Source organism: Triturus cristatus, chromosome 9, assembly GCF_964204655.1.
Source record: "Triturus cristatus chromosome 9, aTriCri1.1, whole genome shotgun sequence".
NCBI classification, from domain to species: domain Eukaryota; kingdom Metazoa; phylum Chordata; class Amphibia; order Caudata; family Salamandridae; genus Triturus; species Triturus cristatus.
In genome coordinates this window covers 630,088,318-630,114,277 of record NC_140592.1, presented here as the reverse complement: position 1 = coordinate 630,114,277, position 25,960 = coordinate 630,088,318, and the positions used below count along the sequence as shown (strand labels likewise).

General features: G+C 44.1%; 1 protein-coding gene across 1 annotated transcript in view; it reads right to left on the bottom strand.

Moving 5' to 3' along the window:
* Positions 1 to 20,581: 20,581 nt before the first annotated feature.
* Positions 20,582 to 25,960, bottom strand: part of LOC146798403 (putative G protein-coupled receptor 132) — a 299,117-nt gene continuing 293,738 nt past the window's right edge. The window contains exon 3 of the mRNA XM_085625666.1: positions 20,582 to 25,800. Coding sequence (XP_085481792.1) covers positions 24,699 to 25,800 — 1,102 coding nt within the window. The 3' untranslated portion in view covers positions 20,582 to 24,698. The remainder of the gene's footprint in view (positions 25,801 to 25,960) is intronic.

Sequence of the window (25,960 nt, the reverse complement as noted above, 5' to 3'; positions counted from 1 at the left end):
AGCTGCAGGCGTGCTACATAGATATTTAGTGTTAGGCATTACTGTTATTTTACTATTAGAATGCTGCAGTGATGAAATGCGAATGTGTCATGGCTTATGTATTTATAATATGGAATGTGTTGATGTAATTGTGGGGGATTCTTGGAGGCTGCTTGCTGGACAAAGGTCGTGGGTACTTTACAGAATACGCCTAAAGTTATTGGATGTTTCCGGTGGGTCCTGGTACTTATTTCATTCCAGTGTTGTACAAGACGTTAAACACTGCCTGGATTCAAGGAGCTGCCACAGGACTAGGGCATCCCTGCCATCCTGCACTCTGACTTTATTGTGTGTCTGCCCCAGATGATGAGTACACGTGGAGTCTGACGAATGTCAGTGCTGTACACTGCTTCATTCCCAAGTGGTAAGGACATTTTCACCCTCCTCAGCATGACCTCTGTGGCCTAGGGTCTCCTGGGTAATGTAGTCCAGATCTAAATGGTTATTGACTATATGGGTACAGCTTGTGTGTTTACTGCTGTTTTACGGAAATTCGACTTTGTTTCAATTTTTCCACAGCCAGCCTTGAATTACATTCGTGTACTGTATTTTTTAAGTCAAAGCATTTAGTTGACATTTTTGTTCAGCCGGGTTACCAGTGCAGTGTTGTAAAGCATAAAGTGTGTTTTACTTACATCTTGATTTCTACAGTCTACAAATACATTGTGATTTCATTCATTAATATCAGCACCATACAATACAATCTGCCACCACTTTTCTTGCAGAGCACTGAAGAAGGGTTCCTAGATTAGGCTATTTGACAATAATTTAATTACTGTGGATGAAATGAATTTTGATTTAAAAGAAAGAAAGGTTTATTTTGTAATTTTGGGGTAAATAGGCCCAAACGATATTTAGGCATTTGCCTCCTTGTCCACTGCAGAGAAGTATGGTGGCTCGAAAATATCTGTAGGCGCTTGATGGACTGAAATTGTAATTGAAGGACGATGTACTAATAGTGATTTAAAAGAAACAGTTGCCAAATGAACCAATTAATATGTAGCATCATCGTATTCGTATAAGTAGCACAAGGCGAATATGACAGTACCTTAGATTTATGCATATGGGATAAAATGGTTGTTCACTTTTATAACAACAAAGTACAGAAGCAATTTTACGGCACAATACTCCCTCACTAAAATAGACCAGAGGCATAATGCAAAGAGTGGAAATGCCTACATGTTCTATTAAACAGATGTCTGAAGAAAGACAAGCTATGGGGAAGCATGCCCGATCAAACAAAAGCAGATTCAGGAAATACATGAGGACAAAGGGAAAGACCAGAATAGAAATGTTTCTAATGCAAGCTACTAGCATAGATGTTATTAGTGCCCGGCTCGCTCGCATGCAACAAGTTCCAAGAACTGCTCAGCTTTAGAAGAGGAATGATATTGTTAATAGTGCAAGGAAACTGGACAGTTTGTGTCTGTTTGTAACAGCACTTCAAGAGAAATCAGTGTTGTGCAGGATACCGAAGAGGAATCTAATGAAGTAAAAGTCATCATAATTCTTTCTGATTCTTTCTGACAAGAGCATTTCTGAAGACGATGAAGAAAATGGTACTCAAGATGTTGGTCACAAGATTACAATGATTGAATGTGATCAGAATTCTGTAAGCGATTCTGAACCATATGTACCTCCACACTACAACATTTTAAATGGTCAGGTTCAAACATAAGTGGTGAGCTTATAAATAATTCCCTGGTGTGTGCTTCAAACAACGTGGACCAACAAGACCTTGTTTGAACCCAATGTTAATATTTTCTACTATTGTGTTAATTCTGTCAACATGTTAGAAATTTTTATTGCACGAATTCAGCTCAAGTAAAAAAATGTCAATTGAACAATTACCTGGCAATCAAAGCTTAAAGTTGACTAGAGTGGAGATGCTAGGGTATCTTGAGAATGGCCATTAATCCATGCACTAAAGTTGCTATTTCATTTATTTCTGAAGACCTAAATCTTGAACAAGTTTTAGAACAATAGGAATACGAATATAGAGGAGTGTTAGGGAGATAGAAGGTTTCTCTGTCATGAGATTAAAATTAATTAAATTTATAGAAAATGCAATCCAACTGAACACATATTCAGAAATGTGTCACTGAGTTTAAGGAAAGAACTTTCTAAACTGTTAGAAAACTTGCAAAAAAGTCTGGTGATTTAAGACCATGCACAGATCAAAGGTCTTTAAACAAACAAACCTTAGTGGACAGTCATCAACTCTATTAAAATACAAGAACTGGAAACGGGGAGACAAGATGGCGGCCATGCAGAAAGCTGTGTAACACACTCCTCCACATCAGATCCCTGCAGTTCTGCCAATCGACTGTTATACGGTTTTAGCGGAGCGTTATATATGTACAATCCCTAGACGATGATCTAGAGTGCTTATAATCTAAATAACAACGATACTTTGATGGTGGACTGCTGTTTCTGCACCTCACACTCGTTTCAGTTAAATCAGGTTCCTTGCGCAGCAAGCCCTTGCACCAGCCGTCGGGTGATGCCTCTGCACGTCAGATCCTAAGCAATTGAGGGGTTGGGCGTGCGCAGGCGATGAAGTCCAAGGAGTCAATGTTTAGTTGTTCAAATGAGTCTTTATTTTCAATTAGTTAGTTCTCACAGATTTGAAGATTTTACTGTCAGCCAACGCGTTTCGTTCTCATGACGAGAACTTCATCAGGGCTTAGTAGGCGAGTATTATTCCTTTGAGGCAAGGTGTAAATTGTGAGAATTCCGCACTTCAAAAGTTGACTACGTAAATTTGGCCTAGCTCCAACATGACCTTTCATGTAGGATTCGAATACGCGATCCCTTAACTAAGTCGGTTTTCCAGTTAAGCCTTGCTCTTTCTGGCAGGAGAACTCGCAATTTGAGATTTGCTACTTAGACCGACTGAGGCCCTGCGATATCCTGAGTGTTTCCAGAATACTTACCTGGAACACCGACTTGGTAAGGGATCGCGTATTCGAATCCTACATGAAAGGTCACGTTGGAGCTAGGCCAAATTTACCTAGTCTTCTTGTGAAGTGTGCAATTCTCACCATTTACTCCTTACATCAAAGGAATGATACTCGCCTACTAAACCCTGACGAAGTTCTCGTCATGAGAACGAAACGCGTTGGCTGACCATAAAATCTTCAATTCTGTGAGAACTAACTATTCGAAAATAAAGCCTCATTTGAAAAACTAAACATTGATTCCTTGAACTTCATCGCCTGCGCACGCCCAACCCCTCAATTGCTTATAATCTGATCCCTGCCAGTCCGCGATTGCTATACACCTTCTTATCTGCTGACTGGGATTTGGCTGGCGGCTCTCTCATATTTCTCACTGAATCCCTCAGCAAGACTGGACACCAGATTCGCCCCTGCTGCAGTGGACTGCCGCCCAAGACTGCGAGAGGATCGAAAGCTCGTGGCTCAGCGAATCCACAGTGTGTGGCAAAAGTGAAGACGGGGACTCGGCCTTCTGGGCCAAATAAATCTAAGCAACCCAACGCTACCCCAGAGAAGCCCTTGCCCCCCAGGGGGGCTAAGAAACCAGTGTTGGTAGCCCTCTTCATGGCTACATTTGGGAGGAAAAACATCTAGTTACAGAGCTAGAAGGAAGCCTGATGCACAACTTCGACAGTAAGAGAGCGGAGATAGAGGTAGAGAGCTAGATTGGAGGTAGGACATAGATGGACAGACCAGATACTGAAGAGCACTATGATCCTAAAACAAATAGCAGGGTCTACTGTAAGGTTTGCAAATAATGCATCGACTTTTTCCCTCTACCCCCCTCTGGAGATATATAAGTCGCAGGCCTGCGGGACCACCCTGAAGAAAGTCGAGAATACATTTATAAAGTCATTATTAAAACCCCAGTGAGTGTTCCAACACTTCCAATTCATCTAGACCTAAACCTCAGACCCATATCTGATGTAGCTGCATTAAGATCTATCCAATATTGGATACGATTGTGGTCCAAAGGGGATTTAGAACTTTACAGGGAATGGACTAGAGGCTTTTTGGATAGCCTTCATGCAAATAATATCCCTTGGTTTATCCACATAAAAAGCTGGCTATTTAAGCTAGGCCTGGAGGATTTCTGGTTACATCTCTCGGAGCTTCCACGTGATGAACACGCAAAGCAAAAATCGTCCTTCTGGAACTTTGGTCTGGGTGGCAACATTTCAATGGTTGCTTCACGTAGTCTGGCAGATTCTTTCTTGACTTTTAAATGCTCATTAGAAATTGAACCTTATTTAAACATGGTGTCCACACCCTTTGCACATTCACTTTATATCAAATTCAGACTGGGGATTTTACCACTAGCAGTCTTCAGTTGTTCATGGACCAAAATGAGTGACGTGGCAAACACATGCCTAATGAGGTGCGAGACTGTAGAGACCATTGAACATTTTCTGTAAGGCCTATGAAAGACAATATTCACATTGGATTAAACCCCTATGTAAACTTTTGGCCTTAGGGATCGTCTTTCAGCCTTGAGGGTATGCAAAGATGATACCAGTGTCCCTGTTGTATTTTCAATTGTCAACTAATTATGGGCAATAGGGCAATCAAATGAAAAGCTCAAATTAAAAGCTCTTACCCAGAGATGGAGACTGCCACCCTTACTATAGCAGCCTATAGACCAAAATGTACGCTTTAAGATAGAAATCAATCTTTGATTTCAGCAGAAATATGTTATCAAAATGTGTTTATGTCTTAGTCCTTCTTCTCACCTATATTGATCATTAGATTCTGAAAACCGTTTAAAAACGTTTAAAACTCTTTAAATGAAATGCTTTAGCTATTATTTTTTGTACTTGATTTTATGTACTTTTTGTGTTATGAATACATGTTTAAAGCCTTTTCTTGCCTTGTTTGTGCCAAGATAAAGGAATATGATTGATTGAAGCTCAAACCACATATATTATCTTAGCACAACAGGAGGCTGTTTCATTATCTGCATCCTAGATTCCATATCATGGGTGTTGGACTTGGCCCTTTTTACAGGGTCATTTTCTCTGACCTGTTGTTGGCTGTTTTATGACTCTGGGCACTTTACCACTGCTGTTCAGTGCTAAAGTGCATATGCTCTCCCTATTTACAATGTATATGTTGGTTGGATTCCATGATTGGATTATTTGGTTTACTATCAGACCCCAGTAAAGTGCACCAGGAGTGCCCAGGGCTTGTAAATCCAAATGCTGCTGGTGGGCTTGCAGTACTGGTTGTGCAACCCAGAGAAGCGGCCTGGTAAAATGTGTCTAAGGTCTGCCATCGCAGAATCTGCGTGCAGTCTGGTACTGTCATGCTGACTGGGCAAGTGCACCCACTTCCCAGTCCCTAAACCTTACCTTAACTTCATATTAGTCACCCCTATGGTAGGCCCAAGGGCAGGGTGCATTGTAAGCATAAGGTAGGACAAGCCCTGATGTGTGTGGCAGGAAAATATTACGGGTTGTGAATGTGCCCGTTTTAAAATCACCATTAGTCCTCATTTTTCCCTATCTGGCCTTTTTATCTATAGACCCCCTGGACCTTCCTCCAAATTTATAGAGGAGCTCCTAGAGTCAGCTCACGCGTTGGTCGCTAGCTCCGCAAACTTTACGATCTTAGGGGACCTAAACCTTCATTTTGATGCCATCTCGGATCCTATCATCAGCAACCTCCTGGCTGACCTAGCAGCCTTACAACTCACCTCCCTTATACAATCCTCTACCCATTCCGCCGGGCACCTACTTGACCCGGTCTTTACCAATATCCCGGGAGCTAATGCGGATCCACCTAAACCCATGGGCTGGACGGACCACTTCCTCGTCACAGTCGTGATATCAGTCGCTACCCAACCCAACAGGGCGACGCCTACCTCTTGCCTCAAACGACCCTGGCACAAACTCCAAAACTTAGACCTTCCGGCCAGACTAGGAGAACCGAACTTTGATACCATAAATGACGTTAATGCGTCATATGCCGCCTTCCATGCATGGATTACCAAAGGACTTGATATTCTCATTCCGAACAAATGGACTAAAGGACGTTCTACTCCATCTAATCCATGGTATGACGAGAACTTAAAAACTTTGAGAAAAAAATGCAAAAGAGCGGAACGCCAATGGAGAAAAGAATACAGGAATGAGGACAGAAACTTATATCTGAACACTCTCAAAATATATCATAAAGCTATACGCATCGCCCGCGCTTCCTTCTATGCCAGGGAAATTGATTCCAGTTCTAACCCCACAAAAACAATTTTTAAATTAGTCCAAAAGCTACAAATCGGGGGCAACCCTGCCTCGATTATTTCCTCCACCCAACAGTGTGAAGACCTCGCTACATTCTTTACTGACAAGGTGAGGAAAATTTATAATTCCTTTTCACCAAACTCCTCCATCTATACCAGCCCCCCTAACTGTCCCTTTAAGGGATCCAGGCTTACACATCTGCCAGCTATCGCTCATGATGATCTAGCTAAAATTTGTAGAAGGGTGAAATCGGGAGCCCCCTCTGACCCCATGAGACCAGCTTATTTTTTAGGAGCCCTAGATTTCTTTCTCCCCTCACTGGCCACACTTCTCAATCTTTCCTTTTCATCGGCCACAGTACCCACCGGCTGGAAACAAGCATGGGTAAAGCCTATTATTAAAAAACCCACCCTAGATCCCACTAAACCGGAGAACTACAGGCCTGTATCACTGCTCCCTTGGGTATCCAAATTGGCAGAGACCCACGCTAATACAGTACTCATGAACCACCTAGCAGAAAATAACATCTTAGACTCCTCCCAACACGGGTTTAGGCCTGGGCACAGTACGGAGTCTGCCCTCCTTGCCACTACTGAACACCTCCGGCAGATTATGGACTCCGGTCAGAGTGCTGCGCTGATACTACTCGATCTCAGCGCAGCCTTTGACACGGTCTCTCATAATATTCTTCTAAGCCGTTTGGAAAGTTTTGGAATACAAGAACTGGCACTGGAGTGGTTCCGATCATTCCTTACGGGCAGGTCCTTCTGTGTGTCAGCCCCCCCGTTTATCTCCCAACCTCAGACCATAGGTCAGGGAGTCCCGCAGGGGTCTTCCCTCAGTCCATCCCTTTTTAATCTGTACATGCAGCCCCTTGCGGCAGTAGCCAGGGAATGGGGGCTCACGCTGGTGTCGTACGCCGACGACACACAGCTGGTTATCACCTTGACAGAGGTGCCCTCCACTTCCGCCACAAGATTCAGGGATGGACTGGCCGCAGTCGCCAACTGGATGACAGCAAACTGTTTACAACTTAATGCAGGGAAAACCGAAGTGCTACTCCTAGGCAGGAACTCCAGCTGCTGGAATGACCACTGGTGGCCCCCCCTGTTGGGCCCCACTCCCCCTCCTAAATCTTTGGTCAAAAACTTGGGTGTATGGCTCGACTCTGCACTGAACTACCAGAATCACACAAAAAAAGTAGCGGCTACTTGCATCGGGTTGCTGAGAAACCTTAAACCTATTCTAGGCTTCTTCAACCACAAAACACGGCAGCTCATTGTCCAATCTACCATCCTGGCTAGATTGGACTATGCAAGCGTCCTACTCTTGGGCGCCAATAAAGCCGAGACAATCAGGTTCCAGCGAATACAGAATGCTGCGGCCAGAGCAATAATAGGCCTCCATAGAAGGTGTTCGGCTAGAGCCACAATACACAAACTTCACTGGCTTCCTGTAGAAGCCCGCATCCAATTTAAAGCCTTGACCACGGCGTTTAAAATCCTAAAAATGGAGGGCCCTGAACTCCTCCGCCCGCTGTTAACACCGTACACCCCCCAACGCCATCTACGCTCTACGGGACAGCACTTAGTAGTGGTCCCCCGCACGAAACTCTGGCGTATTGGGGGCCGCTCCTTCAGACTGCTGGGAGCAAAACTGTGGAACTCTCTTCCCCTCCACATCCGGTGCCTCGACAACCTAGCCGCCTTTCGCAAAGCTATCAAAACCCACCTCTTCCCACCCCTATAAACCTTCTCCCCCCCCCCACAGGTCATGCTATGGTTCTTAGCGCCGGGACGCCCCGTTGCTGGGGCAGCTGTCGCGCTCAACAAACCCTTAACATAACATAACATAACATGTCCTAATAGTGAACTACAGCCATTTTCGTTTTTCACTATTGTAAGGCTACCTGTTCTCCATAGGCCAGAATGGGCTGCTAGAATTGTTACATTCTATGATCCTAACAGACCCAGGGAACATGCTAGAAATTCGAGTTTAGTATGCCTGAACTCAGAATAATAAAATACATCTTTTAGTAAAATTTAATTTAATATTCTGTGTTTGCAAATACCACTTTTAGAAAGTTGGTATGTGCTTGCCTTACCATTTCAGCCCGCCTCTGCTATGATGTGTATCTGCCTGTCTGGTTGTGTGAGTGACAGGGCTGGGGAAACCCAGAGGGGCAGGGCTAGGTAGCCTGGTGGTGAATAGGAAGATTGGCAGCCAGATGGGTGGGAGGAGTGCACCTGGGCTCTGAATAGGGTTGTGCTCTGCTACCACAATGCTGGCTTCTCCCCCTGTGGAGCGGCTGATGTCTCTGCCCTGCACCCTGAATAGAAAGGCAGAGTCATGTCAACAGAGTGCTCAAGAACTGGTTTGGACTGGGCAAAGGCCCATCTACCCCAGAGGAACAAAGGAATTAGGGGTATAAGTATTGGGACCCTGCTCCCAAGAAATTAGATCCTGCTGAAACAAGAAGAAACTCTGCCAGAGGAGAAGGAACTGGGAAAGCTGTAGGAGGAGTACTGTCCCTGACCTGGGGGATTGGCCTGCAGTGCTTGCCTTGCTGCTGAAGGAGAGGAGAAAGACTGCTAAATACTTTGCTTCAACTTGTGCTTTGAAAAGATCTCCAAGGGCTTGAACTGAGCTTGCCCCCTGAACGAAGTCCCAGGACCAGTGGACTTCATCCCCAGCTCCCCAGAGTCTTTTGGAAGTGCCTGCTGCTGTTGTTGGGCCTTCTGAGGGACTGCGTGTCGCAAGGAGCTGGGAGCGCGACGCAATGAAGAGAAGCGTGCCGCCGTCGGAGCTGTTGCCGTCGCATCTCGCAGAGAGTGTCACCGCTGCAGCATCGCATCGAGCGGAAGCGTCTCGCATCATTCCGGAAGTGTCTCGCAACGCCGAAGAAGCATGTCGCCATCGCAGCCATCGTAGCTGTCGCATTGCACCGCATCGAGAGGAGAGTCTCGCATCGAGGAGGAAGCGTTTCATCGCAGCCATCGTAGTTGTCGCATTGCACCGCATCCAGAAAAGCGCCTCGCATCCACGGAGAAGCGGGCCGCCATTGGAGCCGCTGTTGTCGCATCTCGTAGAAGGGTTGTCGCCGTTGCAGCATCGCATTGAGCGGAAGCGTCTCACAACGTCGGAGAAGAGTGCCGCTGCCAAGGCCGCTGTCGTCGCATCTCGCCAAAGGTGACGCCGCTGTAGCTGACGCATCGAGTCGAGCCTTCTCGCAACATCGGAGAAGCGTAACGCATCTGGAAGATCCCGTCTTTATTCCTTTTGCACCAAGAACTTCATCGCATCTGCATCGCTGCAACACTTTCATTGCCCTGCGTGTCGCATCAAACGTACATTGATTTAAAGTGTCACATTTAAGAACTTAAGAGAAACTAAGCAATCTTCTACCAACTAAGCAACCGTACTGTGTATTTTTAATCGTTTAATGGTCTTGTGATAATCCTATATAAAGAATCCTTATTTTCAATATAAATACCTGTGTGGTGTCCATTTGTAGTGTTGTCACTTGGTTACTGTATGTGTTCACAAATGCTTAACCTATAACGCTCTGAGATAAGCCTTGTCTGCTCGCGCCAAGCTACCTAGAGGGTGAGCAGGGGTTATTTTTGGAGTGTAACCCCTTACCCTGACTAGAGGAAAGGTTCCCTGCTTGTCACAAGTACCTACCTGGGCCAACCAGAGAACCTGGATTCTAACAATGGGCAAGAAACTTTAATCTAGAGAACTCTATTTTCCTCTTTTGACCACAAATAAGTCTTTTCATTGCCACAGTACTCCAGAGGCCTTTTAAGGAATGGGCAAAGTGGGCTCTGGGCCAGGGCCCCAGCCTTTCAGGGGGCCCCCTGACTGAGCTAGCTCTGTTCGGTGGAAGGTCTTGCCCTGATGACCTTAAATAATTATTAAACAGACTTTTTAAATACCGTCTTACTTTAATTTATTTTTAATGAGGATGATGTATGAGAGTCTATTACAGACATTTTGCAGGGACATTTTGTGTTTATGTTTCATGCAACATCCATATAAATTTTTCTTTTAGATCAAAATAGGACCTCACATATGAGAAATGGGAGAGCGTCACAGAGATTATTTGCAGTAGCATTAGTGAGCTGCTGCTGTGTTACAATATTAAAAATACACACCACTATCCCTGAATACTAGATGTAAACACATTCAGAATTTGGATGAGTGTACCAGTGCACTGTTAGTGACCTGGCCAAAGAGGACATGAAATTGCTGAAATTGGTTCATAAATTCAAAGCTGTTTCGAACAGGGTCCACGAAATCTGGTTAGCCCAGGGCCTCCAAAATACTTAAGATGTCCCTGCAGTACTCAGGTGAAAGATGTGGACTGTGCTTAATGCTGTTCCAATACAGTGTCCAGTAACATCTATGTTTTCAAAAGTAGACATAGTTGCAGTTGCTTCGTGTAGAATGAGAAATGCACACTATCATTATGACACCATTGCACATGAAGCTTTTTCTGCGGGCCATTGAAAATTTAAAGTTGTTTTTTTGGGGAACTGTTTTTTTCTCTTTATAGATAATACATCAGTGGTATATTGTCTTGGGGAATAAGGTATTGGGAAGGCAAGTCTCAGATTTGTGCACCTGTTAGCAAGATTACAGCAGCCCATTTTTGACTCGCTTTTTGTTTCAGACAGTCACACACTGAGATCTGATTTTCTATTTAGGTGCCTTGTGGAAATGATAAACAGCATTTTATTGACGATTAAGTGGAGTGTGTTGATGGTTTAGTTGATGCAGACAGAAACATTAAAGGTGCAATTTGAGTTGCTATATGAGGGATGTTTTGACAGAAAATGCACAAGGTTAGGCCGTGTGTTATTCATTGATAACCCTGTGAGAGGCAGATCAATGGATGGTGCAGAATTATACTAAGTTGGCAGATGTACTTAGTCTCAAAGGGGACTGTATCACCCACTAGCGCAAGTGTAGTGGTGCTTGGGCAAGCTCAGTAAATGCCCAAAAATGTATCTTAAATTTCCCATTTGTGAGCGCCCTAGCCTTAGCTTGCTCACAGATACATCCCAATATGCAGATAGTGTCATCCTGGCCAACAAGGTGATGTGAGTGATTCTACCCCCAATTCAGACTTCTGTTCCCAACCTAGGAAAACGTCTGTCCGCAAGGACAGCAATCAACAGAGGCAAAAAACTGCTGTTAGTGTTAAGATCCAGGACCCTGGCTATCAACTGCCACATGGAGGTTCCAGTCTGGGATCTTGGATGGTCTCTCTTCCAACCCTGGGGTTGATAAGGAGTCCCCCCCTTGTGCTTGAGGTCTTCCTGGCCTCTTGGGTTCATTAGAGTGGGGGGTTACACCCCAGAGATAGACACCATTCTTTCAATCTCACTTCAGCCACCTCAGGTGTGTTATCGTGAAACTGAAATCTAATTTCATGGTCTGTACCCTGAGACTGAAAAGGTGCCTGGCAGTCCAGGACTTTTAAGGGGCAACCACAGCCCCCTCAAAGGTGACACACTTTGCCTGTGTCATTCAGAGTTCTGCCTGAAGCAAATCTCCAATCTCTCACACAGCACAGGTAGCCCCTCCAGGTCAGAAGTGCCCTCACCCAAGTCAGTCATGGGGTTCTTTTCTCTCAGTGCAGGTAAATTCTGAATTACTAGTCCTACCACTGTGACTTGCCTCCCTCTCCTATCCCTTACTCGACATATAGGCCTCTGTACTCTCTATTTGGAAACAGTACCCCCAGAAATCTGAGGAGTTGGGGCGCCCATCTACTTGTTCCCACACCGGTGGAAATTCATTACCAATGATACAATCAATGAGCATCTGGGAACTGACGACTCTCCTCTGGGCTGCTCCCGCCACATTCCAGGGTTACTAGAGCCATTAGGAGGAAAAGGTCCTGCCCTCAGTCCTGGGTTACGCTACATACCTGTCCTGGCTGATACTACTCTTGGAAAACCACATTTTGTTCTTCACCACCATAGTCTAGCTGGCACAGGTCTCCTTCAGAGCACTGACATTGACGCCATTCCCTGTCATCTGGAGAAAGTGATGATGTTCACCCTCAGGGACCAGAAGCTTACCTTCTGTGTCACCTTCCCTAAGGAACACTAGGACATGCTCTACCCTCTCTTCCTGGGGACAACCTCCCCCTAAGGCCACCTTGACCTCCCTTGGAGTGCCCACTTATGGGAGGTTTCTTGGTACAGAGAGAGTCACCCTGCTTGTGTCCTGACTAGTAACTATCATAATACTTAGATGGTATCAAGGATACCTGAGATTGCGCCAATAAGAACCTTACCCCTTGTGCTCAGAGGGGGTATGTGAACCCTTTCCCTCCAAACATTTTTGCGGCCCTTTGGGGAACTTCTCTGTTGCATCCTTGCCTTATTGCTCCCTCTGTTGAACAAGACCTGAACCACGTGTCTAGGGGTCACTTTCAGGTACTTTTTTGGACACTCTGGTGCTGATCTAGAGGTCTACTTCCTTCCCAAGCTTTTGGAATATAGTGAGATTCTGGCTAGCCCTGATCTTCAGACAATAACTTTCTGGTGTTAAACCAAACTTTACAAAAAGGGCTTTCTTCATGGGGGCATACGTTATACTGTCAGCTTCCTCAAGGGCCAATAAGGTATCCCTCCTGGTGGTGGCTTTGCTTTGACCAGTTAGCTCCCCAGTCCTCCTCTGTGACTCTACACATACAGAAGGTTAGCTTGTAGGCGTCAACCGACTTATCAATGTAATCCCCACCACAAAGCTAAGGTACCATGTATTTTGGTTCCGTAGACCCTTTGTCCCCCTCTAGGCTACTCATTGTCACTGCCACCTTCCCCAGTAGACTCTGAGGCCCTCTTTGCCTTTAGTTCCAGCTTTCTGGCAGACTTCATGAGCCAGCAAGACCTTTTTCACTTTTCAAGGCCAAGGCTAGTTTAATCTCCTCCCAGGCCAGTGCTATTTTCTTTTCCACCAGGGCAAGGGTAGACAGTTATAGTTTTTGGTTTCTCTCTGATTGGCTGTCCTCTAACTTTCTTTGGGTCAAGATGTGAGAATACATACTGCTTTCTAGCTCTAGACAAGGCAGGTGACTTGGATCCTATGGACACTTCCTCCTCTGCTGGCACTGGACCCTTTGTAATGTCATCCTCCTCTGGCTCGGAAGCCACTGCCTGGCCATCCTCTTCTTCTTCCTCCAACTCAGCCTAATAATCGTCCTTCACCTGCCCCTGTGATGTAGACTGCAACACGAAGACCTCTTCCTAGGCTCTCAGAGCTAGCTGGTACTCCAGCTTCTTTGAGCCCTTTGCTAGCTTCTGTCCATCTTCCTTGGACAAACTCTTCAGCTCTGCCGTGTGGAAGCTGTCAATGCTGCTGAGATCCATCTTCATTCTTGCAAAAACCACAGGGGAACAATATGGGGATAGGAATTAAAAATAAGAGAATAAAAAAATAAAAATGGTGTTGATGTCAGAATATTAAATGAACATTTTGGTTTGGTTACAAATCAGTGAGTGGCACTCCAAAGCACAAGCCCTGAATCCCATGTCTGAATACCAAATTAAGAATATGGGATATTAATTGAAGGGGGTAAGCACCCACCTCAAGTAATAATCACAGTCCTTGTCAGGGTGAAGTACTTTGGGGCATATTATCAAGAACGGTGTTAAAATTATTACTGCTTTAGCAGCAGGAAACTGCCGCTAAAGCAGCGATAAAGGACTTGATAATATGCCCTAGAGAATTCCGATAGAAGCCCATGTTCTGGTGTGAACCTGGGCTTCTATTAGAATTCTCTAGGGCATATTATCAAGCCCTTTATCGCTGCTTTAGCGGCAGTTTCCTGCTGCTAATGCGGCGATAATTTTAAAGCCATTCTTGATAATATGCCCATTTGTGAATAAATTTACCTGAACTTAATTCCCTGGTAGCTATGGCACAAAGCAACTTAGAGGAAATAAATGAGAAAAATAGAGTAAAATCTAATAAACAAAATGACATCAAACTGACAAACATCCAATAATGGAAATGGGAGATATGATTTTTAAGTAGAAATAGTGCAAAGAAGCACAAAGTGTCAATGATGGTCAATAGTTACGAAAAAATAGAATATAGGCATAATCTGATACTGACCTCCATGGAGCATCGGTTGGGTATGCTAACCAGGTTTATCTTGGTCAAAGATTTTACCCTCTTTTAAGTCACAATCCACTACAGGAGGTCACTTCTAAAGTCAGATTTAGTCCTCTTCTGATCTGCCACAGGTTCTGAAGTGTGTGCCTGGAAATGTCACAATTACCCTTAGGGATGGTCTAACCTATGGGGTAAGGTTTCTGGAGCTAACCTTGCCTACCTTGCCTACTTTAGACATTTTTAAGATGGCTGACGTCTTCTGCCACACTAAAGATGGGCTCTATGTGGTGGTTGTGTGTATGGGGAGTGTATTATGGAAATCCTAGTGTCCTCCTATATCTAACAGCAAAATCCAGTGTAGTCACCTGTACCCACACCAACCAGAGAGACAGACATTTGGTTTAACAAAGAAAAGCTTTCAGCAACCAGACACTAGATACAAACAAAACGTTTTGTCATTCTGCTCCCTTCTTTTGAAGTGTGCCCCAAATGTCATCTGTAAACCTGGCCGACCTTCCAAAAAGGCAGTGACACTTTAATGTCAAAAGAGGCCCATTGTGATTGGGGCATGACATTCTGGGGCGATAACAGAAGGGCCCTGCCCAAATGTCAGCTATCATTTACCTGTGATAGGTGAGGCCTCTTTTAAATGTGTCCAAAGTGTCACACATTAAGTCACAGCAGGCCTGTCAAGCAGAATGTGACATTCAAGATGGACATGACACTTTAATGTCAAAAAGGATGCTCCTATTCCCTCTTGCATATTCTCTCAGGTTTTCCCCCTTGCATATTCTCTCAGGTTAAGAGGGTTCACCTCTGCCCATTGAGGTCAGCCTATTGTTTTGCTTCTTCGAGCAAGTTCACACCTCATTCACACCTATTTAAATACCAATTACTGGCTGGTTAAGTGGGAGAACAAAATACATATTTAGCTTTCAGGGACTTCAGGCAGGTCAAAGGTTAAAAGTCTCTTGTCTGGAATATTTATAATAAATTTGACTTTACCACTGAATTGGATTTTTAATAACTATTAAAGATTGTTGTACAATTATTTTACCAGCTAGTCCCAATCTAGAGATACAGGATTAGTGTTTAATATTGTATCCCAGTTTGTCCAATGGAAAACCCAACCTGCTACAATGAAAATGGTTTTGAGGGCATTTTCCCTATAAGGACGCATTTAACATTAAACGTTTACATGTCCTACTTTAAAATACCATGCAACTTGCTTTTAAGAGCAATCAAGCCTACTGAGGGGTGATATAAATATTTAAAAGGACGATTTAGGCCAGTCAGAGGGGGTTATTTTGACAGGTCAAATTTGCAGGTAAAACCTGCACAAGCAGGCTACAGGTGTCAGGGATGCAGCCATGTTTACATTGTTAGTGTGGCAGATGACCCAATGGGTGCTGTAGTTCACTTGAGACATTTAACTTATATGCCCTGGGTATACCTTAGTGCTATATACTAGGGTCTCATAGGTAAGATAAACATGACAATCAGGAGTATACAAATTTTACCATGTTGAAAGGGAGAGCACAAACACTTTACAACTGGTTAGATGGAGTAACGTGCACAGTTCTATAGCCAGCAAAAATAACGTTCAGGAAAAAGGCAAAAAAATGGTGGTGATCCTGCAGAAAGGACAAATTTCCAGCAATCACTATACATTATGGCGATTTTTGGGAAAGAATGTTGGGAGCAAGTCACAAAGATTTTTGGGAGGGCTGGAGGTGACATTCCAACAGGTGTGGTCAGACAGGGATGAAAGAACTCTGAAGCATTGTGTCTGAAACTACTTGGTTTGCCTATCTATGTTTTTGAAATAATTCCAAATGTACACGTTTATTCAACTGATAAGATAATGATGATTATGATAATAATAATGATGCGAGGGCTTCTAGTGCTCGAGTTTGATACTAACCTGTCCCATTTCCTGGTAACTCACCTTGTTGTAATCAAATAGACTACATTATTTTGTTGGTAATAATTTGAAGTGGTAATTTAATCACAGGGTTAGTCATTGTTGACTGATTAGCTTCTCTGGAAAGGGCATCTTTCAATTTTCCCTGGAAACCATGAGGCCTCTGCTTTATCAGCCAATCAGCTTCTCATTTATGCTCAGTGAAGTGACTATTACAAATAATGGAGCAGATTTCCTATGATTACTGGGTCGGGTTTGCACCACTTTTGTTGCGTTGCTCCGCCACAAAATCATTTTTGGCATTTACTAAGCCACAATGCGCGTCTTTGTGTGGTTTAAAAAATCAAAATAAGACAATGTAGTGCTATGCATTTCCTTGTATTACATTGCTTTGGGTCGGTGTGGCATGGGTGGAGCATGTGCGTTCTCATGCATTTTGATGCAAAGATTTAAAAAGACTTTTAAACCTGGGTGTGTTCCAAAATGGTGCACCTACCTTACAGAGGTGCAATAAGGAGAAACATCTTTATTTCTCCTTGTTACTTTCTCTTTTCATGTGTGTTGAATTCTTCAGCACAAATAGAAAGAGTAAAAGGCCTCTAATGAGTGTTATTGTGCAGGAAGGTCTCCCTTTCGCTGCAAAAACAATCTTGCCTGTAACGCTGGAACCCTTGTACCAAGGTGCAAGAGTGTCTGCATTGGTGCTAAGCAGCTTCAAGTGCATCAGTGCATGAAGAGAGCTGAATAGCGTCATATCTTAGTAGATATGGCCCTTTTCAGCATTCTCCCATTCATGAATTCAGTGCAGCAACTGGCCTTGCTGCACTGTGTTGTGTGAATTCTAAGTGAATCTGCCCCATTGTTTGTAAAAACCTGAAAGAAGGTCAAGAACCCTTCTTGTTGATTTCCAAAATAGCTCACATTTTCTTCAAAATTAAATCATAATTCTGCGGGCAAGGTCTTTGGTTCATTGTTAAAAGGGTGGCCCAAGTTAAAGCATCATTGGACAAATAGATAATACAAATGCCATGTTGTGGAATTTATGTTAAAGTGACTCAAATTCCTGAAAAACATTATGATCCGCTGTCAATTTTTCAGGAGATGTCAAAACAGGGCCTATAGGTTGTTGAACTGAAGGGAGATTAGGGGTAACTGGGCAAATAGTTCCAGAGGTGGCTAGAGTGCCCATTTACCCTTGGCCCTGTAGTAACTGATTCAAGCAATCTATTCAGTGCCCTTTTTAAGTCCTCCTGAATACCTGCAATAACTTGAGCAATTTATTTTACCATGTTAAAGTTAGAACTAATTCAAGTCGGCCTGGCAAACTGTCAGGACTTCAATTGCTCGAGATTGACTCTAACCTGCCTCTCTCATTGGTAAGGTACCATGTGGCCCTCAAATAGTCACTAATGGCAGAGGATGAGTTTTTCAGGGGAGGTTGTGTGTGATCACCTCAGTAATGAGACGCCCAGGCAGAACAGGTGTTCGTTGGGGTATTTAATGGTCAGTTGTAATATACAGAAAACGTTTTGGGTAACTGGCAGATCAGGGTTGTATTAATAGGCTATATATGGTCCTTTCTATTGCCCGGGGGGGAGGGAGGGGGGGAATAAAGTCCGTGTGGTTCTAGAGTCCTCTCTCCGGTAGTGGCGCTGATGTCTGGGTCTGTTTCGCCTCTATTTCTGGCCGTCCGCGAGGTCAAGGAGGCAGAATCGGAGCAGTGACCCTCAAAAATAAAAAGAATATAAACAAACTCAATTAAGCTGTCCTGCTTATCACTGGGTACCGCCACCATCACCCGGGAATGTGAGGTCAGGTCTACAGGGTGAACACGTGCAAAGGAGGGAATGTGCTGTTCCCCTCTTTAGATATACAGCTTGTAAATACTCAGTGTCCCAGCCTCCACCACCCTGTGCTGAGATATTTAACGAAAGGTACTTGCCTTTGGCCACGGCCCTCCTGGGTCGTGGCAGTAGGGGTCTTGCCGCCCTCCTCCTCCTCCTCGGGCCGGTCAGACCTGCATGCAGTGCCTCTAGGTGGTAGGGTCAAGTTTTCCTCTCCTGCGTTGCCCTCACACTGCAACCTGGGCCGGGTCTCCCAAACCTGCAGGGCCCTCTCTCCCGCTTCTTTGTTCTGCGTAGCGACTTTCTCCTCTGTACTCTCCTTGTCGGTATCCTTCTCCCTTTTTCCGGCGTTGGTGTCCTCCCCTCCTCTGGTCTCGGCGTTCTCCTCTCCCTCATCGAACACCGGCAGGGCTTCACTTCCGCCCTTTTGGTGTCCCGGCGTTCCAACCACTAGACCGGTAAACTCCCCTTCTGGAAGACGGGTCGCGGGCACCATCTTGGAAATCCAGCTCGAGCGCGACGCGGGATTACATTGTGATAGATTAAAGGAAATACAAAAAAACAGAGCTGGGCTTCTTCCGATCCTCAGAACCAATCAAGTTAATAAGTGGAAGTGCCTCAAGGAATAACACAAGCAGCCTCAACTGTAAACAAATAGTAGAATACAGGTAGGCATATCCACATCACACAAGCAGTTTGTAGAGGACTCTTGTGCAACTATAATTCACCGACTAATATAGAGCCAGAAGCACTGAACCTAGACTTGCCGTAAAGAGGAACTGCTGGTTTTCAATGAATGCTGGCAGGTGAGGAGAGTAGACTGCAATGGAGGGAGTCACCACCACAAAGAAGCAGATCAGCCACAAACACAGAGTAATGGAGAATTTCCACCAAGGTGACACAGAAACTTACAAATGAAGAAAGGTGCATAGCAGACATGGAACTGGGAATTAGAAGACTGTGGGGAACCGACAGAGGAGAAAAACAACAAAGTAACTGGACGCAGACTAAAGGGCATAAAAGTAGCAAATGCGGAATAAAGCCGCTCAACGTAGAAAGGTGACAGGCATCCATGAAAGTCATCCGCGGCTCTAAATTCTATCTCACCCAGACCTGGCTAGGCACTGATCTGCCCAGAATGTTGCCTGTCCCACCGAGACTGAGACCCAGCCACCCTGACTCTTCTTTCACAAGGTGAGTTCTTCGAGCTTTGCTATTCCTGACAAATAATAGTAAATAACATCCACATTCATATATAGATTAGAAATGAGGAAATCCAAATAACTTTTATAGACATTGTCACAGATGTCATCATGGAAGCCTAACATCTTAAATATTTCACAACATCACAATGACTTACCTCAAATACAGTAAGCCCATCCCCCTCACGACTGCTGGGGTTTTCCTCAATGAGCATTGCTCAAAGCATGGGACTAGGGAGTGTTATTAGCAATAGTCAATAAACAATTCCATTATTTTTACATCAATGCCTCCCACTAAATGGGAAACGGAACTTAAAAAAATTGCACTAATATGAAATCCTTATGACCAACAGTAGCCTTGCCTATTCTCGGGAAACATCCATTTCAAAGCAGTCATTACAATGACCTACCTTTACAACGCAACTGCCTTTACATCGCATGCCATTACAATGCATGCCATTACAATGCATACTCTTACAATGCATGCTATTACAATGCATGTCACTACAACGCATGCCATTACAACGTATACCATTACAACGTATGCTATTACAAAGCATTATAAGGTAAGTAATAGAGAGTTTTTTAGTATTAGGGTGGGAATGGGTTTTGGGGTACATGGGAATAGTAATTTGTAACCCTGCACTATCGAAAACTTTCCCTACTGTTACACTCACCAGAGTGGGAATAGTAATTTTTACCCCCGCACTATCCAAAACGTACCCTACTGTTGCACTCACTGGAGTGGGATTAGTCATTTTTACCCCCACACTATCCAACACCTACCCTACTGTTGCCCTAAAAGTATTATGCGTTGTAATGGTAGTTTTAAAAAATGCGTTATAATGGCATGTGTTGTAAAATCATGCAATGTAATGGTAGTTACGATGTAAAAACTATGTTGTAAAAGCATGCGTTGTAATTGCATGCATTGTAACGTAATATATTCCTATATAGATTCCATTATAGATTACGACTATGTATGCCCAATATGCAATGGGTTGATCGCCCTCAAAACATGAAGGTCCCATCAGCACATACCTGCCAGTACCCATTCGGCAGGTAGATCCTCCATCCAAGCCCATAATATGATCTATCATCATTCTAGACACACAGAGTAGCACACAATGCTTTTTTTTGTTTTATTCTTCAAACATTCTGCGCACTAGGTAGCACCCTTAGAATACTAGCTGGCCTCAGATATAGTGGGTGCTACCAGTCACACATTTGACTGCATATATAATTGAGCTGCACTTTCATACTACAGTAGACATTGTTAAATATTTGAGATGCATAGAGAAATGTTTAATTATTTAATTTTAGAAACCAGATATTCTGGTGAAGTTCCACGCAGCCAGAAACTCCCTCATGTGTTAGCATTCCCATGCCAAAACATTCTAGGAACTGAGAGGAAAACAATTCAATCTCTATGAAAATGCTTAAAAGTGTGTCCAAATATCAACATTATTAATACTGTACCCCCCCTCTCTCACACTAGCCTGCCTAGTGTTGCCACCTAACCCCATGTCATTATGGACACTCATGGTAACAGTTCTGGATGTTTCGTGTGACAACCTAAAACTTTCTTCCACTGAACTAATTAGTAAGGTCCCAGGAGTCAGAGTACAAGGGGAGAGACTGTTATGTGCTTTCTAGCAGTACAACAGATGTCTATGATGAATGGACATTTTCTAACAGTAGTCCAGCTAAGTCCAATCAGTGGCGTAGCAAAGGGAGTTTGGGGGGGACCGGGCAGCATGAGTTTTGGGGGCTGCTCTTACCCGCGCCCACTGAGGATATTGCCAGCAGCCCCCCCTCACACACACACAGCAGCAGGGAGGCAAATGCACGGGCCACAATGGGTGGCCATAGGTCTAGCTACGCCACTGAGCCCACTAGAATAGGGATGAATACTCCTTCAGCAGCCAGACTCTCCGGGTGAAAGTAAATCGGTGTGTGATGTTTCCAAGATCTATAAATTCCAATGGGGTTGGAAACTACCATTACTAGCCCCAAAAGAATTAAGTGGTCACTTGTAATGAGGGCCAAAGAGTCCGTGATTACTTACTCAAAAACGTGCCCATTTAATCGAACCTGGTTTAAGTTTTAGATGCATGTAGAAAAGATTCTTATGTGATATATTAAGATACCTGGGCCGTAGCAGAGTGCTGTTCAGTCTGGTAATGCACTTGCAGATAGGCACACGAGTTAAGAAACCCTTAGGGGGTTAAAGCAAGGCTGCCCCATGGTGTCAACCCTGTTTAATTTGTCTGTCACTAGTACGCCTATGTGTCTTCAAATTATATTTACTTTCCCATTTTTGATGGTGTCTAAGATATACATACAGTATAATATGCAGATAATGCAGTCTTGGATAAAACACAGAATTTTCTCTAGAAGCAATGTACTGTATTATGCAGTTTTATTAAAGTAAATAATTTGGCAATAAAATACGAAAAAACAAACAAGGTAATTGCTTTTAGAGTAATAAAATCGGTCTCTATGTGAATCATGGATTTCTTTGACTTGAAAGAGGTGTCAGAAACTGACTACTTAGGTTCGACTATCTCAGCAAGAGTCATACCGGTTAAATTTCCAGCAACAATATTGCAGAAAACTAGTGTGTGCCTTAAAGAGCAGTGGAGTTTTAATTGTCTTCAATGGTGTCCACTTTGAGAACGTTGTAAGCCAAAGTAGCAAGGTCAGTGACTGTCAATGTTCAGAGTGAAGGTTTTTTATGTTAAATTTCAGTTAAGAAAATAATGCAGGGTTGTTACCAGGAACCCCTTCTTCAGTAATATAGTGATCTGCGTTTGCTTTCTGATAGGCATAACGCTGAATCGCATTAAATGTCTTATTTCAATAAAGAAGGTTAATGGGCCCTAATGTGCATCTGTCACTTTGGCTAAAAAGGAGAAGGGAACGGGTGTTCCAAAACCAAGGGACAAAAATGTTAAGCTCCCTGAGACGATAATGACAAATTACTACTTTGCTTAACCCATGGATAGCATTGTGCAATATGGGGGAAAACCTTTAATTAAAAAATATTGCAAAAGTTGTGTATTCTCTCAATTACTCGTGACCAACAGGGGCATGGACTTTTAAACTTTGTACATTAGCTTGAGGAGAAGGCTCAGATCTAATCCTATATGTTCCTTAATTGGATGCTTGGGTTGGGATATACATGCTAGCTATATGCATTGGGTCATGTTCTGCTGTTTTGGCTTTAAGGGGGTTAGCAGATAATGGCTGAATAAGCAAGCCTCTGTGAATGTGGCCTGTGTTTGAAAATATAATTATTTTATTGTCAATAGTCTAAGGATCTCAAGTCCGATTGCTCAAACCTCTCATTTTGATGCAATAGGTGCAACAAAGTGATAATGCTGATGGTCCAGAACTAATATAGATACATGTAAGATGGTTGTCATAAAAGTTTTGTTTGTTCACAGGGCAAGAACGTCTGTGAAAATTAACAGGGATCATAAAACCATCTCCTGCAATTTTCCTTTGACACATTTCGGCAGGTCAAATGTGCCAACATTTATTGGAAACTATTCACATTTAACTCTAATACATGAGGAAATAGGTGTATTAAGCTTGAATGTATTCATTTCATTCCTCGTTTCTCCTGGCACAATCACAGCTATATACACACCTCGCATATACCAGACCCTGTAGAATCAGTATTTACTGTGTGCTGTAAAAATTCTGAGAGTTTCACCAAACTCGGAATTCGGTCCTGGGTCTTTTGAAATTGAGAGAGAGAGCCAAAGCAACTATAAGATGCTCATGTAGAATTCTAAAATCTTTATTTCAGGAAATCTCAAAAGGTACCCTGGTAGCTCCAGATCCGCTCCAGAGCAAGCCTTTGTGAGTACAGTTTACGATGGCCAAGCTGAGTCTCAGATGGTCAGGACCGACCGACCGACCGTCTCCCACCAAATCTATACGAATTGGTTTCTAGTTCTCTCTTTCTCTTCGCCTGCATCCTGTGAGCTGACACATTTGTGTGGCAGTTTCAGGTGTAAGAAAAAATCTTCAGTAAAACACGGCTTCATTCTCCTTATTGGAGCATCGCAAATATCAGCATTTGTCTAATACTCAATTGCCAGACGTGTATTTCCTTTTAGATACCTCTACAGTCCATTGCATCTGGCTACAACATCAGTGGACCATAATGAACAGCTCTGAAACAGCCAGAAACACCATTTGTGTCCTGAGAGATGGTCTTGTTGCCCACAGCACCAATCTACCAAAACTATGTGTCCTAAAGGATGTCTGTCCAGTCCAAGGCACCCGCATGGTGCATCCTAAAAACAATAGCATGAATTTACAAAATGTGTGTACCTCAGAGATCACTCTGCTGCCTGAAGCATTACCTGCAAGAGGAAAAAACCTCTGTGCCTGAAGGACGGCTCTACTGGCCAAAGTTTACCCCATGACCTCTGAGTAGCCCCCTGAGTTGTTAGCACAAAATATAAGCATAACCAGCGAAGGAGTTCTGGACTCTGATGCTTGTAACGTGTGTGTGTGTATGTACCACGAGATAACCCAGCTAATGGCTTCCTGTGCCTGTAACATTTGTAGCAAAAAGTAGGCAATCCTATTGTTCTGTGGCTGAGGACATAAACCTGTACGGTTGGCCACCTGGACTTGCGCAAGCTGTGTAAGCAGAAATCACCCTGCAGTAGGGTTCCCATGTCTAGAACTTTGAATCTCAAATAATACTGTTGCTGTCCAACGTCAGAGCTTGGCACTTCAGTGTAATACTTGAACTTTCCTGCACTCTGATGTGTGTTTGTGCCTGTACAAGGTGCGAGCATGCACAATCAGTGGCTGACCAGCAGCCACTCAGGCCTAGTCACATTTGTTGTGTGTAGTCTAATTCTCTAACTCCTAGAAAATAGTGATGTGTTCAGTTGGGATCCTATGTACATCCAGCAGTGAATAAATACACTCTACACGGACAGGCTGCATAAAAGGAACCAGCACGTTTTGTCTGCGGCTACAGGAGGGACTTTTCCAACACTGAACAATCCATGTTGTGTCTTTTGGAAAGCAGCATATAGACTAGACACACATCTCTCAAGTTTACAGTCTTCTGGTTACACCCGTTCTGACCAAGACTCTGTCTATATCATGGAATATGTTCAACATTTCTAATCCTTCCATCCTGAACAGCAGCTCTCGGATGCACCTGAGGACCATGTTGTTGGGCGGCCATTTTATGTGATCTATGTTTCCAGTTACATTGATCTGTGGTAACCACACGTCTCAGATGTCCAATCCCAGATCTCCAATCTCTTTCAGATGTCCCCTCACTCCATCATATTAGCTATGTTGTCAGGGGAGTGCATTTTCCCTTCAAGAGTCCTCTTAATACGAGGAGTCATTGTTGGCGCCTGGCCACTCTGGCACAGGTTGGCTTGGCACCGAAAAGAGCGCTTCAGATCCTCCTTCACACTGTCACTGACCAGAATGTACAGGATGGGATCCAGGGCACTGTTGAGGCTGGACATGGCAAGTGCTACAGAGAAATAGACATGAACCTTCCGCTCAAAAACACAACTAGCGTCGGGGTCGGCGTAGGAGGAGAACACCACAGTCCGCAGGAGGAGAAGGAGGTGGTACGGGGCAAAGCACAGCAGAAATATGACAATCACCCCTATGGACAGGTGCTTGACCTTGGCTTTCTTCTCCTGGCTCAAGGAGCTGCTCTGTTTCACCCCCTGAAAGATTTTCAGGTAGGAGGTTGCTAGGACTGCCAAGGGCAGTAGGAAGCCAGCAACAAAGCGGAAGTAGTTAAACTTGACCACGCTGCTCTGCAAGGGGTAAGTGTCATAACAGGAGACGCCATCATGCTCATCAGACCCAATTGTGACACCCAGGTGGATGGCAAAAACTACAATAGTGACTACTAAGCACGTGGCCCCCGCTGCCCTCCGGCTGCGGAACGCCAGGGAGCGGATGGGATACACCACGGCCAAATATCGGTCCAAGGAAATGCAGCAGAGGAGGCAGACACTGATGTACATGTTGGAGTAGAAAACAAAGGCCACCAGAGCACAGGCTTCATTGCCAAGGGTCCAGACACTTCCACCAAAGACGTAGAGGACCCAGAGGGGGAGGGTCAGGATGTAGAGTAGATCAGATGTGACCAGGGTTAAAAGGTAGATGCCAAGCACGTTCTTCTGCTGTCGGACCTGCTGGATTATGGGCCACAGGGTCAACACGTTGGTTGTCAAGCCGAGCAGGAAGACAGAACTGTAGACAGTCACCACGATTACCCTGCCAGCCCAGAAGTCAATGCCGCAGCGGGGGGAGTCCGTGGAGGGGCAGCAGGTACTGTTGTTCATGGCTTTTTTACTTGGTGATACAGCAAGGTCCCTCTGACTTCCATCTGATGAGACCCTGACGTGGCTGCAAAAAGAAGAGAAAGAAGGGAAAAAGATCATTTTTAGGGAAATACCAAAGCTACCATCCTCAGCGCTGAGAACGGCCTGTCCAAGACATTGGATCAATGCTAAATGTACAGGTGACAAAAAGAGAATAACTTTTCATTAATAATTTGCATTTATTT